Source organism: Erpetoichthys calabaricus, chromosome 1, assembly GCF_900747795.2.
Source record: "Erpetoichthys calabaricus chromosome 1, fErpCal1.3, whole genome shotgun sequence".
In the NCBI taxonomy this organism is placed as follows: Eukaryota; Metazoa; Chordata; class Cladistia; order Polypteriformes; family Polypteridae; genus Erpetoichthys; species Erpetoichthys calabaricus.
In genome coordinates this window covers 126,939,466-126,956,308 of record NC_041394.2, presented here as the reverse complement: position 1 = coordinate 126,956,308, position 16,843 = coordinate 126,939,466, and the positions used below count along the sequence as shown (strand labels likewise).

General features: G+C 39.1%; 1 protein-coding gene across 2 annotated transcripts in view; it reads left to right on the top strand.

Moving 5' to 3' along the window:
* bmp1a (bone morphogenetic protein 1a) overlaps nt 1–16,843 on the top strand; it is a 436,202-nt gene that overhangs the window by 122,575 nt on the left and 296,784 nt on the right. For both annotated transcript variants that reach the window (XM_028806048.2, XM_028806058.2), the window contains exon 2: nt 5,987–6,100. In XM_028806048.2, the coding sequence (XP_028661881.1) occupies nt 5,987–6,100 (114 nt within the window). The remainder of the gene's footprint in view (nt 1–5,986; nt 6,101–16,843) is intronic.

The window sequence follows — 16,843 nt, the reverse complement described above, 5'->3', positions numbered from 1 at the left end:
CTCTCTCTCCCGTGCCTGTGTGTGTGTGTGCGTGCGTTCATCTCTCTTTTGCAAGCCTGGAGCGCCTGTGTGTGTGTCTCTGTAGAGCGCTCCTGTGTGTGTGCGCGCCTCTCTCGTGCATGCTCCTGTGTGTGTGTGCGGCTCTCTCTGTCTCGTGATGCCTGTGTGTGTGCCTCTGTCTCTCGCGCTGCCTGTGTGTGTGTGTGTGTGTGTGTCACGCTCTCTCGCTCTCTCTCTTGCTCGCTGCACAGGAAATGCACAGGGAGAGACTGAACATGTACAAACCGAAAGGGAACCTGGCTTGTTCGTATACCGAGTGTGTGGTCGTGAACCAAGGCAAAAGTTTGGCGAACTTTTTGGTCGTAAACCGAGTTGTACGTGTACTGAGACGTTCGTGTACCGAGGTTCCACTGTAGATTGTATAATTATGGCAAATGTAGCATATTAGACATAGTTGCAAGCAGAATCATCTTTGCATTTCCAGGACACCATATGACTTATGTTCATGTTGTAGATGATGTTGTCAACAGTCTTTGTAGCTCTTTTTCTGCTTCTTCAGGAGAGCTAAAGATGTAGAATTGGCTATCGGCAATCACTTTCAATTTTCCAGGAAACAACAGGCTTTATCTGATTTCAGCTTTGCGTAAGCACCTAGAGTTTGTACACAAGTCCCTCTTTTTCCCCCATTCTTCATTACAAAACCTCTTGAACTGTGTCACACTGTAAGGGGATCATAAATGAATAGCTGTTTTTAAGTCCAGCCACACATTCTTAATTGGACTAAGATCTGCATTGCTATTTTTAAGCCATTCCTGTATTGCTTTGACTTTATGCTTGGGGTTGTTGTCTTGATGGACAACAAATCTTCTCCCAAGGCACAGGTTTCTTTTTCCTCCAGAATTCTGCTGCATTCCTTTTACCCTCTACCCTCACAAGTCTTCCAGAGTCTGAAGCAGATAAACACACCCACAATATCACAGTGCCAACCCCCTGCTTCATGGTGGGGATGGTATGTTTTTGATCATGTACAGTACAATATTTGGCTTACAACAAGCATGGTATTTGATAATCTAATATTAGATTTAGTCTGATAGACAAAAAACTCTAATTCAGTCTCATCAGACTATAGGCATTCTTCCAGCTGACTCAATAACCTCCTATGTGCCTTCTGGAAAACTATGGCTGAGATGTCATGTGCATTTTTTATTTTTAACTGTGGCTTTTTGTTCTGGTGAAACACCAATCTGTCTATTTTCACAGACTGTATCTTATAATTCCTTCAGAGTTATCATAGGTCTCTTGGTAGCTTCCCTGACTAGTTGCCTTCTTGATTGACCACTCAGTTTTTGTGGACAGCCTGTGTTTTAATTGGATTTCATGGAATATTCAATGTCTTGTCTGTATCACCTGACTTATGCTTTTGATTCACCTTTTCATTCAGTTGTTTGCAGTGTTCCTTTGTTTTCATTTTGTAGGTTAGACCATAATACTGTATCACTTTGACATTAAAGTGTCTTTTTCTGTTTATAAAAAAAACAAATCCACTGTGATTCATTGTTATATAACAATAAAATATATAAACTTTCAAGTGGGTGAATATTTTTGCTGGCACTGTAAATAGAAAAAAATCTTATTAGACTTGACCAGATGTGAAAGCCATTTAGAGGAAATAATATGCTTTTATTCAAATAAATATTAAATTTTGAAATCTGTTATGGTTCCTTCAATATATTTAATATATGTGAAAAGCATGAGTATAGATTAGTAATATAAAGCACCGTGTTATCAGCATACAGATACTGCAGGCCTGGTAAGAGTTTAATCTAATCATATACCATATATTGAGTGTAAACTTATTTTGCATAATGTGGTAAATAACTAACCTAATTAAACTCTATCAAATGCTTTTTGTGCTGCCAAAGATAACAATCCCACAACATGCTGTGCTAGTGCTGAGGTATGTACAGTATTAATTTAAACATAGATGAGAGGTGGTAATTGTATGTCTTTAATAATCCACTTTCATCTTGAATAGTGATAGAACAAAGGTTTTTCTCTATTCTTTTCTGAGAGAACTTTGGTCAGAATTTTAACATCAGTTTGCAGTAGGGAATTTGGTTTGTAGAAGGTGCATTCTAAAAAGTTCCTTTTCTTTCTTCACTCTGCCATCAATGAACTTCGATGGCATTAATAAATCTATTTTAACAGGTTTTTTTTTTTTAAGTAAAATTCTGCCTTAATCTGGGCTTTTCACATTGTACAAATTTAATTGCATCCTAAGGTTTGGAAATTATTATCAAGCTTGTTTATAACTGACTGCTTGAGTTGTGGTGATAGCATTCCCAGTTGCTTTTTAATTTATTTGATGAACTAGCCTTTACTCCATGTTCATAATGAGAAAGTTTTAATACAATTAATACTTAATTCGTAGTTATTTATTTTGTGAAACACAAGTTAATTTTTACTTTAGATGTGCCTTATGTGTCATTTAAGTGAGTTCTTCCAGATAACATTGCAGTGTGTTACTTTTAACAAACATACACACTTTTGTGGTGATAAAAGCTTCAATTACTAATTGTAATGGCTTGAAATCCTTATTCACTTCAACTATTAATGTCTGATATACAGTGATCCCTCGCTATATCGCGCTTCGCCTTTCGCGGCTTCACTCCATCGCGGATTTTATATGTAAGCATATTTAAATATATATCGCGGATTTTTCGCTGCTTCGCGGGTTTCTGCGGACAATAGGTCTTTTAATTTCTGGTACATGCTTCCTCAGTTGGTTTGCCCAGTTGATTTCATACAAGGGACGCTATTGGCAGATGGCTGAGAAGCTACCCAACTTACTTTCTCTCTCTCTCTCTCTCTCTCTCTTGCGCTGACGTAGGGGGGTGTGAGCAGGGGGGCTGTTCGCACACCTAGACGATAGGGACGTTGGTACTTTCTGTGTGCAGCTGCTTCCTGAAGGACAGGCTGCACGGTGCTTCGCATACTTAAAAGCTCAAAGGGCACGTATTGATTTTTGACTTTATTTTTCTCTGGCTCTCTCTCTCTTTGTCTGCTCCTGATGGAGGGGGTGTGAGCTGCCGCCTTCAACAGCTTTGTACCGGCGGTGCTTCGCATACTTAAAAGCTAAACAGCCCTATTGATTTTTTTTTTTGACTGCTTGCTTTGTTCTCTCTCTCCTGACGCACACTCCTTTGAAAAGGAAGATATGTTTGCATTCTTTTAATTGTGAGACGGAACTGTCATCTCTGTCTTGTCATGGAGCACAGTTTAAACTTTTGAAAAAGAGACAAATGTTTGTTTGCAGTGTTTGAATAACGTTCCTGTCTCTCTACAACCTCCTGTGTTTCTGCGCAAATCTGTGACCCAAGCATGACAATATAAAAATAACCATATAAACATATATGGTTTCTACTTCGCGGATTTTCTTATTTTGCGGGTGGCTCTGGAACGCAACCCCCGCGATGGAGGAGGGATTACTGTACTAAGTTACAGGATAATTGGAGCATTATCCTGTTATAGTTGCAGGAGTTGACCCAGGATAACAAATTATTATCAATTAAACCTGACAAACTATGTGTTTTGTTTAAGTATAAAATAGTTGAGGCAATCTAATATAATTTACTTGAGCTGAAGATAAATGATTTAATGCAAGGTTTAACATACACATAAAGGCCATTATAAGTGTGATTATGTAAAGAAAATTATCTGTCAAGTATATTTTTACCCTGAATTTTCTAATTTAATTTAGTCATTCTTCCCAACTGTAATTTACCAACATTCCGAAGTAAGAACTTACCACAGATGCAACAAAAAGTATTTCTTTATGAGTTTTCCTACTCCAGTAGGTTTATGACTATAATTAGAATGAAACTGGTTTCTAAGTCATGTTTTCTTCAGCTGAGGTGATCTTTAATATTTCAAAAATGTCTCCTGTTAGAAGGATAGATCTGACTTCTATAAGTTACAACATATAATAGCTTTTTTTCTTTGCCAGATTTTTGATTGAAAACCTTCACATTCCAACTAAAAGTTTAATGAATGATCATAGCTATCAGGACTATTATTAACTTATATATATAAGATATCAAATGTGTGTGTGTGTGTGTGTGTGTATATATATAGTTGTAGGTTGGACTTCAGGCTTCACACATTATATGCTTCATGTCTACAGTTTGTCAATTATTACTAAAACATGAAAATGTTTCTGTTTTAACGATGTGTTTACATAGACACAGAACACACATGAAATGCATGTGTTCCAAATAATTATATAGCATTTACTCTAGTCTATACAACTCTAAGCAACTGACACGCAGGTAAACAGATTTTAGCTGAGAAAACTTTGTGCGGTGGTGGGGGAATGAGAGACCAGGCTGCTTGCTGCTTATTGACACATATAAAAGACAAAAGACGCTGACGGAGATGTGCGAAGGGATTTAAGGTGAGACAGATTTACGAGTTTTTCCGTAGGCTTTGGTATTTCTAGTGTTAAACTGGGGCCTTTGAAAATGATGTGGGAGAAAGTTCACCCCAGGAGTGATTTTGTATTGTCTAGTACTGTACATTTGGATTTTTTCATATCCGTAACTGTGATTATCATAACCTGAGCATTTGGTTGTGGTAATGTAAAAGCTTTACGAGGTACAAGTTTTTATTCATGTGTTTTTGGGACATCGATTGTGTCTGGCTATAATGAGGGATCAGTAGTCCTGAAACACATTGGCTTAGATATACAAAAAGAAAATCCAAGACATCTACCTTTATTTAAAGATACTGTGGCTTTACCCATTTTTGGACTTTTTGATATACAGTAAAGAATCAGAAGGTTAATGATAAAGTACCCGATCTGTGTATGTTTAAAAAAGTTTATTAGTGTGTATTTTCCAGAAGTGGCTTATTCACTAATTCATACGTTTTCCAGAAGTGGTTTGTTTGGGATGTTTTGAGCTTGTGACTGGACAGTTTGACAGCTTGACATTTTTATTACAGACTATGAGAAATGTGAGATTTTTTATGCACTTTTTTGACACTGTTAGTTGTTGACAGTGCTGGTCACCATAGACACCTATCCAAAACTTAATTATTTCTGTTTTGCGTAAAAACATAAGATTAAAAATGTTTCTTGGTAATCACTACAATTGGGTAAAAAAAAATATCATTTTTGGGAAGAGAATTCCTATACATTAAAAAATTAGAAGGTAGTGTGCTCAAGTAGTATTTGTAATATGTACAGTATGTATGTAATATAAACTTACATTGCTGTTCTTTGATCTGTAATTTATTTCCAGATTTGCATAACATATCTACTGTTAATTGCTCTATAATGTACTCTCTCATAATGTTCAGGTCGAATAAGGTTTATTCAAGGCTGTAGGACTGAAATTCTCAAGTGGTGTGTGATTTTCTGTTTTACTCCTCAGGAACAGCATGTATGTTTCTCAAACAGTAGGGTGCAAAGCACAATGCCCTGAGTAATCCAATTAAGTCTTTCATTCATTAAGAATATCAGGGTGAAAATATTTAATCTTCAACAGCAGCAAGATGGGAGGTTTCACGTCTTAAGAGAAGAAGAGATTGAAATTTCATTATTCAAAAGCAATGAATGAAAGTTTCCTTTCTGCAAGTATAGCATATCATTTGTAAAAGAAGATTAAGGTCTTCATTAAAATTATTCGTAGGCAATATTGTATCAAGCTTTCTTTCACTTGAGAGATTTTGAATGTTTATTCAGCAAAGAGGTTGAAAGAACTATTTTTCCAGTGGGCAGAATCAATATCTCCGTTACTCAAGACCAAAAATAGTGCCTAAGAGAATTTTCTCTGCAATCAAAATAATTCCACAATTATTTTGCTTACTGTAAAATTAGGCAGTTACAACTATCTACACAATTGGGAGGTAATCATTAATTGTATGAAGTGTACTTTCTGCCAGAAACTTTTTTTTGTCTTACCCTGAGTATCATTTTCTTTTTTAGCTGCCTTTTTGGGAGACATTGCCTTGGATGAAGAGGACCTCAAACTTTTTAATGTGGAGAATGTTGTGGATTTGAGAAGAAGAATCGCCCTTCAAAGACTTTCCAATGCAACTGGTATGTGTTAGCTTTTTATATTTAGGGCTTATTCACATTCAGCATTTTTCTAGTGTTTTAGGGGATGGGATAGCAGGCTCCTTGTGCAGAACGATACATCTGCAAAACAAAAGACGCTAATTTAGAAGTGTGAAGGAATTTAAGGTGGCCAGGTATTATGAGTTATTTCGTAGGCTTCAGGGATTCTAGTGTTAAATGAATAGTAATGCTTGTAAAATGCTTGTTAAATAAATATGTTTTTGAAGTGTTTTTACATAAAGTCACTGCTTTCTCCTGGATGAGCCAGGAATGGAGCAGCTCATTGAAAACAGAATGAAAAAGCAAGTTTCTTTTTGCTAATGCATGCTTTGATCATCTACTGACAGCTATTAAGGGAGAGGTCAAGTACGCACAAAGCTTGTGATCAAATGACAGAAACTGAACAAAAATTATAAATGTGCATTTAGTTTTAATCAAGTTGAAGTTTAGTAAATTTATGACAGATGTTTTAACACATAGGTGGAGTAGTGGTGGCATAGAGCTGTCACTGCTGCCTCATAAAACCAACTGTGTACGGTTTGCATGGTCTCCCTGTGCATTTCTGGATTGATCATTATTAGTGATTATGTTAGCTGTGAATGGCTACCTGTTTTAGCACTGAATACTAGATATGCTTTAGTAATACTTCTTAATTAAAAAAATATGTTTAGTCCTTCATGTTCTGTAAAGTAAATAACACAATCCCGTTTTACCATCCCCAAATATAGCCCCCGAAGGACTGAAATATGAACATTGGCTACTTCCCCATCAGGTCTCACTGCTTCAAAATATCTGTATCTAATAACTACATTACAACTATACTTTATTTATAAGTTGTTGCTATTGGATTTCACTCAGCACACTTTTTTTCTGATTGACAGGACCATTGTATCCTGTGAACATCACATTTGCTTTTTACCTTACACCCAGCGCTGCTGCAATATATTCACTGACTCTCTCAAACTGTTAACTGGCCTGATTAATTTACCTCTCATCATTTACAGGATTAAATGTATATGACTATAACATCTGTTCAGTTGTTGTGATTTGATTATGTTCTATGCACATGCTTAACCACTGCCTTGTTAGCTGTCACTTTCTATCTATCAGCTTAGAAATATTGATAGATAGATAGATAGATACTTTATTAATCCCAAGGGGGAAATTCACATACTCCAGCAGTAGCATACTGATAAAAAACAATAAATTAAAGATTGATAAAAAATGCAGATATAACAGACAATAACTTTGCATAATGTTAACGTTTACCCATCCCCCACCCCCGAGAGGAATTAAAGAGTCGCATAGTGTGGGGGAGGAACAATCTCCTCAGTCTGTCAGTGGAGCAGTGCAGTGACAGCAGTCTGTCGCTGAAGCTGCTCCTCTGTCTAGAGATGAAACTGTTTAGTGGATGTAGTGGATTCTCCACGATTGTCAGGAGCCTGCTCAGCACCCGTCGCTCTGCCACGGATGTCAAACTGTCCAGCTCCATGCCTTCAATAGAGATTGCCTTTCTCACCAGTTTGTCCAGGCGTGAGGCGTCTCTCTTCTTTATGCTGCCTCCCCAGCACACCACTGCATAGAAGAGGGCACTCGCCACAACCGTCTGATAGAACATCTGCAGCATCTTATTGCAGATGTTGAAGGATGCCAGCCTTTTAAGGAAGTATAGTCAGCTCTGTCCTCTCTTGGACAGAGCATCAGTATTGGCAGTCCAGTCCAATTTATCATCCAGCTGTACTCCCAGGTATTTATAGGTCTGCACCCTCTGCACACAGTCATCTCTGATAATCACGGGGTCCAGGAGGGGCCTGGTCCTCCTAAAATCCACCACCAGCTCCTTGGTTTTGCTGGTGTTCAGGTGTAAGTGGTTTGAGTCGCACCATTTAACAAAGTCATTGATTAGGTTCCTATACTCCTCCTCCTGCCCACTCCTGTTGCAGCCCACGATAGCAGTGTTGTCAGCGAACTTTTGCAAGTGGTAGGACCCCGAGTTGTATTGGAAGTCTGACCGGAGAAAGTACAGTCCCCTGCAGTGCTCCTGTGTTGCTGACCACAATGTAAGACCTGCAGTTCCCGAGATGCACAAACTGAGGTCTGTCTGTAAGATAGTCCACGATCCATGCCACCAGGTATGAATCTACTCCCATCTCTGTCAGCTTGTCCCTAAGGAGCCAAGGTTGGATGGTGTTGAAGGTGCTAGAGAAGTCCAGAAACATGATTCTTACTGCACTACTGCCTCTGTCCAAGTGGGAGAGGGATTGGTGTAGCATATAGATGATGGCATCCTCCGCTCCCACCTTCTCCTGGTATGCGAACTGCAGAGGGTCGAGGGTGTGGCGGACCTGTGGCCTCAGGTGGTGAAGCAGCAGCCGCTCCATGGTCTTCATCACATGCGACGTCAGAGCGACAGGCTGGAAGTCATTCAGCTCACTAGGATGTGATACCTTTGGGACTGGGGTGATGCAAGATGTTTTCCAAAACCTCGGGACTCTCCCCTGTTCCAGGCTCAGGTTGAAGATGCGCTGTAGAGGACTCCCCAGCTCCAGCGCACAGGCCTTCAGCAGTCGTGGTGATACTCCATCTGGACCCACTGCTTTGCTGGCACGAAGTCTTCTCAGCTCTCTTCTTACCTGGGCTGCTGTAATTGTGGATGGGGGGAAACTCTCTCCTATGCTGGTATCTGGATGGAGGGTGCAGTACTCCGAGGTGAGAGTGGGTTAGGGTGGTCAAACCTGTTAAAGTAGTTGTTCATCAGGTTTTATTGCAATCAGCTTTTGATATTGCAAGTGTAAAATGCTAAGGTGAAATGTTTAAACAGTAACCCTGCATAGCTGCTTCATCATCAAGTACTGTTGGGACAGTGTAATGTTTAAGAGTTACAGCATCTTCTGTGTAACACATAACAATATGCAAACCTTAATTGGTCAAAGCTATGTGAAATATTCCATTAATGTGTCCCACTACCAGTCTTTAATATTGCATAATCATAGTGGGAAGGAGTTTCACCAGTTTGCAGTCACTGAAGCAATCAATGTTTGCTTTCTTTTACAAAGGAATAATTATTACATTTTGTTGAAGCAAAGATTTTCTTACCAAATATTAAAAATGTCATTGAAAATGCTAGCTAATTGGCGCATACAGTCTTTTAAAACTTGTTCTGAAAAAATAACTGTGCTAGATGCTTTATGTGTGCTGCCTTCTTGAAAACCCTTCTTATTTCATCTATAGAAACACACAGAAAAATGACTCATGATGAAGGCAGTCACACTTTGTTATCCCAATCAAATCAGGTATAGTAAACATTATCAGGAAGAGAAAATGTAGATGACACTGGATTAGTATTTTATTTGGAATCCATGAGCAACTATAAACTCAGTACAATTTGTATACAATAACTGCTACTATGCTTATTCTCCAGTGTATCTCTGTACTGATGATTAATAACACTAATTGCATTCCTGAACTCCTGTCTGTTTTGAAGCTTACTGCAACAATGAATAATCTCATAGATTGTAAATGTTTTTATTTTATAATGATTTTGTATAGGTAAGGCTTTCTTTGTATTTTCTTTACAAAGGCTCAGGCAACTGCTAGTTTTGACTTGTGGAGGGATGCAAACATTAATTTAAAAAAAAAAAAACCTGGATAAGTCTCTTGGAAGATAAAATTTACAGTATTTGACCATTAAATACACCGTGTCAGAAGAGGATTTTTGTAATAATTTTAACCTTCATGGATCCTGCCCTGTTCATGATATGACTGAATACAATATACATGTTAGGCTGAAAAGAAAAATCTAGTACTATTTTAGTGTCCAATGACTGCAAAGTTAACCATATTTCTGAAAAACATAAAACAAATCAGTTACTGCTGTCTCTTTGTGAAGCCAGCCACGCTTAAATTTTGCTTAGTTTATCCTACAGTGATTAAGTGTTGACCAGGATAAATACTAGGCAGAGTTATAAAAAACACAAAGCAGTCCAACAGCTCTGTAATAAAGACGCCTACCTTCAATGTTTTCCCCAAACCAACTGCCCCTAGTAATTTTCTAGCAATAAGTGTTTAACAGTAACTATGATGTTGAAGTCAGATAAAAAGAAGACATGCATTTCTTTTAAGAGTAAATTTGAAAATAAAAAGCATATTTCCCAAAAACTGAAAATAGCATTTTTAATCCTGATGGTTTTAAAATAATTATAGTCAGACAAGAATTACAAAGGGTTGTTCACCAAAATTCTATTATTTTACCAGAGCCAAAACACTAAGATGAAAACCAAGTTGAGACAAAAGAACTAAAACTCTAAACTGGAATGTGTACATTCATTGAGACTACCTAATCACACTTGTTCACTGATCAAGTCCTTATCTAGGACAAATGGTCTATTTCTGCTGCACTGTAATAATTTACAGACTCTTCATGAAGTGAGTCAACAAGATCCTTAGCAATGAGGCACAATCCTCCATTATTTGCTTATAGCAGCTTCTAAAATGGCAATGAAACTTACTTAAAATTTAAAGGAAAAAAACTCAAATCTTTCTCATATAAAGAAATAAGATTCAAACCCATAAATAAAATCAAACTTGGAATATAATGCTTTTAAAATATAAAAATCTAGTTAGCCAAAAAAATTCCCCAAAGTGCATAAAACATTGCCAAAATGGATTTTGCAACTCTTATCAGATTGCTGTCATTACAAGTACATCTTGCAGTAGCCTGCATAACAAAGCAGAGTTGAATGTTTCAGGTGGAACTGGATACTTGTGCTGCCCAGTCATAGTCCCAGTCATTCTCATGGCTGATGCTGCATTTACATGGTTCAGTCAGCTTGTCACAACTATTGCTTATGTGTCCTGTTGCATTATCTTTAGCATCATGTCTCCAGAAAAGTTTGTGAAAGAGATTTGAATGTGGACCATGAATGAGAAATCTGTAGGGAAACAACCCTATTAAACAGCATTTAATGAAGAAAAAAGGCCTTATTATGGGTGGTTTTGATAACTAAAATATTATTAAATTAATTTTGTCAGTTTTCATGTATTTTGTTATTTGACCAAAAATGAGTTAAAAATTGTATCCATTTAAATGAATGGTGATTATGAAAGTTCATCTTACAACAGAGTTTTCAGCATTACAAAGTCGAGGAAACCTGTGTATTTAATGGAATTGGTATTGTGTGTTTAAGTATGTTCTGTACTTATGTAAGGAAAAATAAAATATTCTGCAAATAATCAACAATAATGTAATTTATAAACCTAATGGTGCTTTAAAGTGCTATGATACACTGTCAAAAATGAACACTATGTAATTACTGGTCTTAAATGGACTGTTAGGCTGACAAATAAATAAAACACTTACTTTAATGCTTACTTAATTAAGTATTTTGCAAGATTCTTAATACACAATATTAACTAAATAATGCAAGGGGTGTTTTTTTTTAATATGCTATAAAACAGAGAATAGTTTTTACTTTACAGTACTTGAAAAGGCCATGAAAATAATTTTTATAAATCTCTCTTTTTGTTTCTCTCATATAGTTTAGATTGTTACAAAATAAAATTAATATAAAAACATCCGTGAACCTTCCTTACTAATATTGACTGTATTCATTCCTGTTCAACTCTTACTATTAATCTACTCCAGTCCTCATTCTGTATATTTTTAAAGCATTGCTTTTAAGTGGGTATATCCCTTTGACTTACTACATATTTGTTGCAAACCCATAAGTTGTTCTCATCAAATACAGTGTTATTGTTAGGAATCCTAGTATGTTATTATCAGACAGGTTCTCTAGTCTATAAGCTGTATGAAGTTGTTGGCTTATCCATGTAATGCCTGCTAGTGACTTCTTCAATGAATGTCTGAGTAAGTAATTTGTTTCTGTGTAATCACTCTTTTTCTCAGCGTGAAGCAAATAACTGCTACTGAAAAGAATTATATTGATATGACTATGTGCTTGCTATGGGTACAGTAGTTGGAATATAAAGAAATTCATTAAAATGTACTAAATATTATTAAAAATTCTGTAGAACTTACTTTTCATTGGCATATATGCATATAGTAAGTATCCATCCATCCATCCATCCATCCTCTTCCGCTTATCCGAGATCGGGTCCCGGGGGCAGCAGCTTGAGCAGAGATGCCCAGACTTCCCTCTCCCCGGCCACTTCTTCTAGCTATTCCGGGAGAATCCCAAGGCATTCCCAGGCCAGCCGGGAGACATAGTCCCTCCAGTATGTCCTGGGTCTTCCCCGGGGCCTCCTCCCGGTTAGACATGCCCGGAACACCTCACCAGGGAGGCGTCCAGGAGGCATCCTGATCAGATGCCCGAGCCACCTCATCTGACTCCTCTCAATGCGGAGGAGGAGCAACGGCTCTACTCTGAGCCCCTCCTGGATGACTGAGCTTCTCACCCTATCTTTAAGGGAAAGCCCAGACACCCTGCGGAGGAAACTCATTTCAGCCACTTGTATTCACAGTCTCGTTCTTTCGGTCACTACCCATAACTCATGACCATAGGTGAGGGTAAGAGCGTAGATCGACTGGTAAATTGAGAGCTTTGCCTTACGGCTCAGCTACTTTTTCACCACAACAGACCGATGCAGAGCCCTCAATGGCCCTCTTCCCATGGGCTCACCACCTATGGGAGGGGCCAAGGAGGTCGGGTGCAGTGTGAGTTGGGTGGTGGCCGAAGGCGGGGACCTGGTGAAGAGAGGGGCGGAGCTGTCAACTAATCACCACCTGGTGGTGAGTAGGCTTCGATGGTGGAGGAGGATGCCGGTCAGGCCTGGTAGGCCCAAATGGATTGTGAGGGTCTGTTGGGAACGTCTGGCAGAGTCCCCTGTCAGAAGCAGTTTCAACTCCCACCTCCGGCAGAACTTCGACCACGTTCCGAGGGAGGTGGGGGACACTGAGTCCGAATGGGCCATGTTCCGTGCCTCTATTGTTGAGGCAGCTGACTGGAGCTGTGGCCGTAAGGTGGTTGGTGCCTGTCGTGGCGGCAATCCCCGAACCCGTTGGTGGACACCGGCAGTGAGGGATGCCGTCAAGCTGAAGAAGGAGTCCTACAGGACCCTTTTGTCCTGTTAGACTCTGGAGGCAGCTAATAGGTACCGGCAGGCCAAGTGGGATGCGGCTTCGGTGGTTGCTGAGGCAAAAACTCGGGCATGGGAGGAGTTTGGGGAGGCCATGGAGAACGACTTTCGGACAGCTTCAAGGAGATTCTGGTCTACCATCCAGCATCTCAGGAGGGGAAGGCAGTGCAGTGTCAACACTGTATATGGTGGTGATGGTGCGCTGCTGACCTCGACTCGGGACTTTGTGGGTCAGTGGGGGGATTACTTTGAAGACCTCCTCAATCCCATTAACATGCCTTCCAATGAGGAAGCAGAGCCTGGGGACTTGGATGTGTGCTCCCCCACCTCTGGGACTGAGGTCACCGAGGTGGTCAAAAACCTCCTTGGTGGCAGGTCCCCAGGGGTGGATGAGATATGCCCGGAGTTCCTCAAGGCTCTGGATGTTGTAGGACTGTCTTGGCTGACATGCCTCTGTAACATCGCATGGACATCAGGGACAGTGCCTCTGGATTGGCAGACCGGGGTGGTGGTCCCCCTCTTTAAGAAGGGGGACCGGAGGGTGTGTTCCAACTACAGATGGATCACACTCCTCAGCCTCCCTGGAAAAGTCTATTCGGGGGCCCTAGAGAGGAGGGTCCGTCAGATAGTCGAACCTCGGATTCAGGAGGAACACTGTGGTTTTCGTCCTGGTCGTGGAACAGTGGACCAGCTCTACACCCTTAGCAGGGTCTTGGAGGGTGCATGGGAGTTTGCCCAATCAGTCTACGTGTGTTTTGTGGACTTGGAAAAGGCATTCGACCGTGTCCCTCGGGGAATCCTGTGGGGGGTACTCCGAGAGTACGGGGTACCGGACTCCCTGATAAGGGCTGTTTGGTCCCTGTACAACCGGTGTCAGAGCTTGGTCCGCATTGCCGGCAGTAAGTCAAACCCATTTCCAGTGAGAGTTGGACTCCGCCAAGGCTGCCCTTTGTCACCGATTCTGTTCATAACTTTTATGGACAGAATTTCTTGGCGCAGCCAGGGTGTTGGGGGGGTCCGGTTTGGTGGGCTCAGGATTGGGTCACTGCTTTTTGCAGATGATGTTGTCCTGTTTGCTTCATCAGGCCATGATCTTCAGCTCTCTCTCTGGATCGGTTCGCAGCTGAGTGTGAAGCAACTGGGATGGGAATCGGCACCTCCAAATCCGAGACCATGGTCCTCAGCTGGAAAAGGGTGGAATGCCCTCTCAGGGTTGGGAGCGAGATCCTGCCCCAAGTATCTCGGGGTCTTGTTCACGACTGAACAGTGAGTAACACTGTTTATTTAGTTGGTTATTGTTAACAGAAATAATGTGTGCCAAGTAGTTATTAAAGTGAGAGCAGACATGACAAATCTTCCTAAAATATAGTAGAATGCTGTCTAATTTTTTATTCTGCCATTGACAATTATGCTGGCCTTGAGCTGTTAAAAGTTTATACTGGTAAGCAACTTTTTCCAGGAGTTGTATAGTTTAAAATAACACGAAGCAGTGACATATATAAAAACTTATTCGCTGTTCTTTGTTTTTTATAGGAGGATGAATATTAGCTAGCCATAAACTGTAGTTCATAGTAGTTGAGGGTGTGATGATCTCAGATGGAATGCTGAGCATGTACTGTACATCTTTTCTCTTTTTCTAAGTATCTTATTCTCTTTAAAGCCTCATGTAGACCATACACTACAGGCACCCTGCAGTTAAGCTCTGTTAACAAGACTGAAGTCCTAAGGTAGTTACGTGTAAAAAAAGATATAAAGAGAGATAGCAGATCAGGGGTCAGGCTTGGAAATTAGATGGAGAGAGAGAGACATAAAGAATAAGTAACTTACTGAAGTTAAACAAATACTTGCTTTTATCTATTGTCCAAATATTGCAAAATTCATACTATAAAGACTATACATCTTAAAAGTGATCACTAAACTGATAATACATATATTGTAGTTGCGTTTAGTAGTATGCCTCACATTCCTTTGATCTCCTGGTTGCATAGCATCACTATAGACATGAGAAAAGGGGTCTTTCAATGGTACTGCAGCATCCTTTACTAGAGGGAAGTAACACCTAGCGCTTGTTATTAGATATCATGATTTAAAAATGTTTAAAGGTGAATTAAAACTACTGGCAAAAGGATACTGCTTAAATGAGCATAGCAAGGGATGAACAGCTATATTTTAAGTTGTTTATTGAAAGAATATGTATATTTGATAAAAGGAAAATTACAATCATCTGTGGAATCAGTTTCTTCACATACATTACTTTCAAAAATGGTTACTGGGCAGAACTATATTTCAGAATTTCTTTGCTAATAATGTTATCCATTCATCCATCCATTTCCAGGCCCACTTAATCAATTCAAGGGTCATTAGACCTGGAATCCACACTAGACACAAGTAATGCAAGGGCTGTGGTAAAGTTAAAAATAAATAAAAACAGTAAATTACATGTGTGCCTACTATAACCACTTTTAGATTTGAGAAGCCTTTTCAAGTAAAACATTTTTTTAGATCTTTTGCCAATTTCATCAAATGTGTCCACAATATTGAAATTTATGTTTATTTCCAGATGTAACATTTTTAAACTGATGATGTCTGTCTAACAGCAGCCTTGACAGCTCTAAATGAGACTCCTCCACAGGTCTGTACATGATGGGTTGTCACTGGGCTCTGGCCTTTAGCCACGCCAATGAGCCAGCAAACCACCTCATGCCCTGCTCTGGGCATCATAACCAAGAAGCTATTTCACAGCAATGATTTGCCAAAATAGAAGCACTTGTAAAACAAAAATTGTTTCAAGGAGCTCTTCCAAATAAAACAAAATATATTAACAAAGCTCCAAAGGAATTATATTCAAAAACAAAACTATAAATGAATTATCTCTATTTCAAAGCCACAAATAAAGAACATTGACCTCCAAAGAAAAATAAAGAAACAAATTTTTAAAAGGAAAAGTTATTCCTACACAGAACTGCACTTTAAGGGTTATCTTGTCCGGTCACAATGTTTCTGCCATTGTACAGTTGGGATAGCTTAACCTGGGTCATTATAGTATGTCCAACATTTCCAGGTATAAACAGAAAAGTGTCCATCTGTCTTTCATCCCTTATGCACTAAAGGGTTTTTGACATTATTGCACCTAAAGTACGTACCGAAAAGCAAACGGCTATTACTCTGCTTATGTAATAAAGAAGCTGAAAATGGCTGAAGAGTTGTGAGTATGATATTCCAAATTTTTAAAAGAAAAAGTATTCATGTTATTAAAAACCTTTGTGTAAACCAATATCAACTAAATGAAACACAAACAACTAGTGCATTAGGAATTTCTTCCTGAAAAACTGGATTTAACAGTACATAACCAAGACATTTTATGATATACAACCCTGAAATCAAATTTCTTTTGTGCTCTAATCTAATACCTATCAGTGTACCAAGTTTTGATGTCATATCCCATAGCACTGCAATGTTATACTGTTTGACACAAGGTGTACACCTATTTGAAAACATAGTGTCCCTTTTTGGAAATATTTAGTCTCTTGTACCTAAGAAATCTCTCAAAGCGAGTACTGTGTTAGCAGTTTATTTATTTATTTATTTTAAAAAGTCTATTCACACATACACACACACTATATATTACTC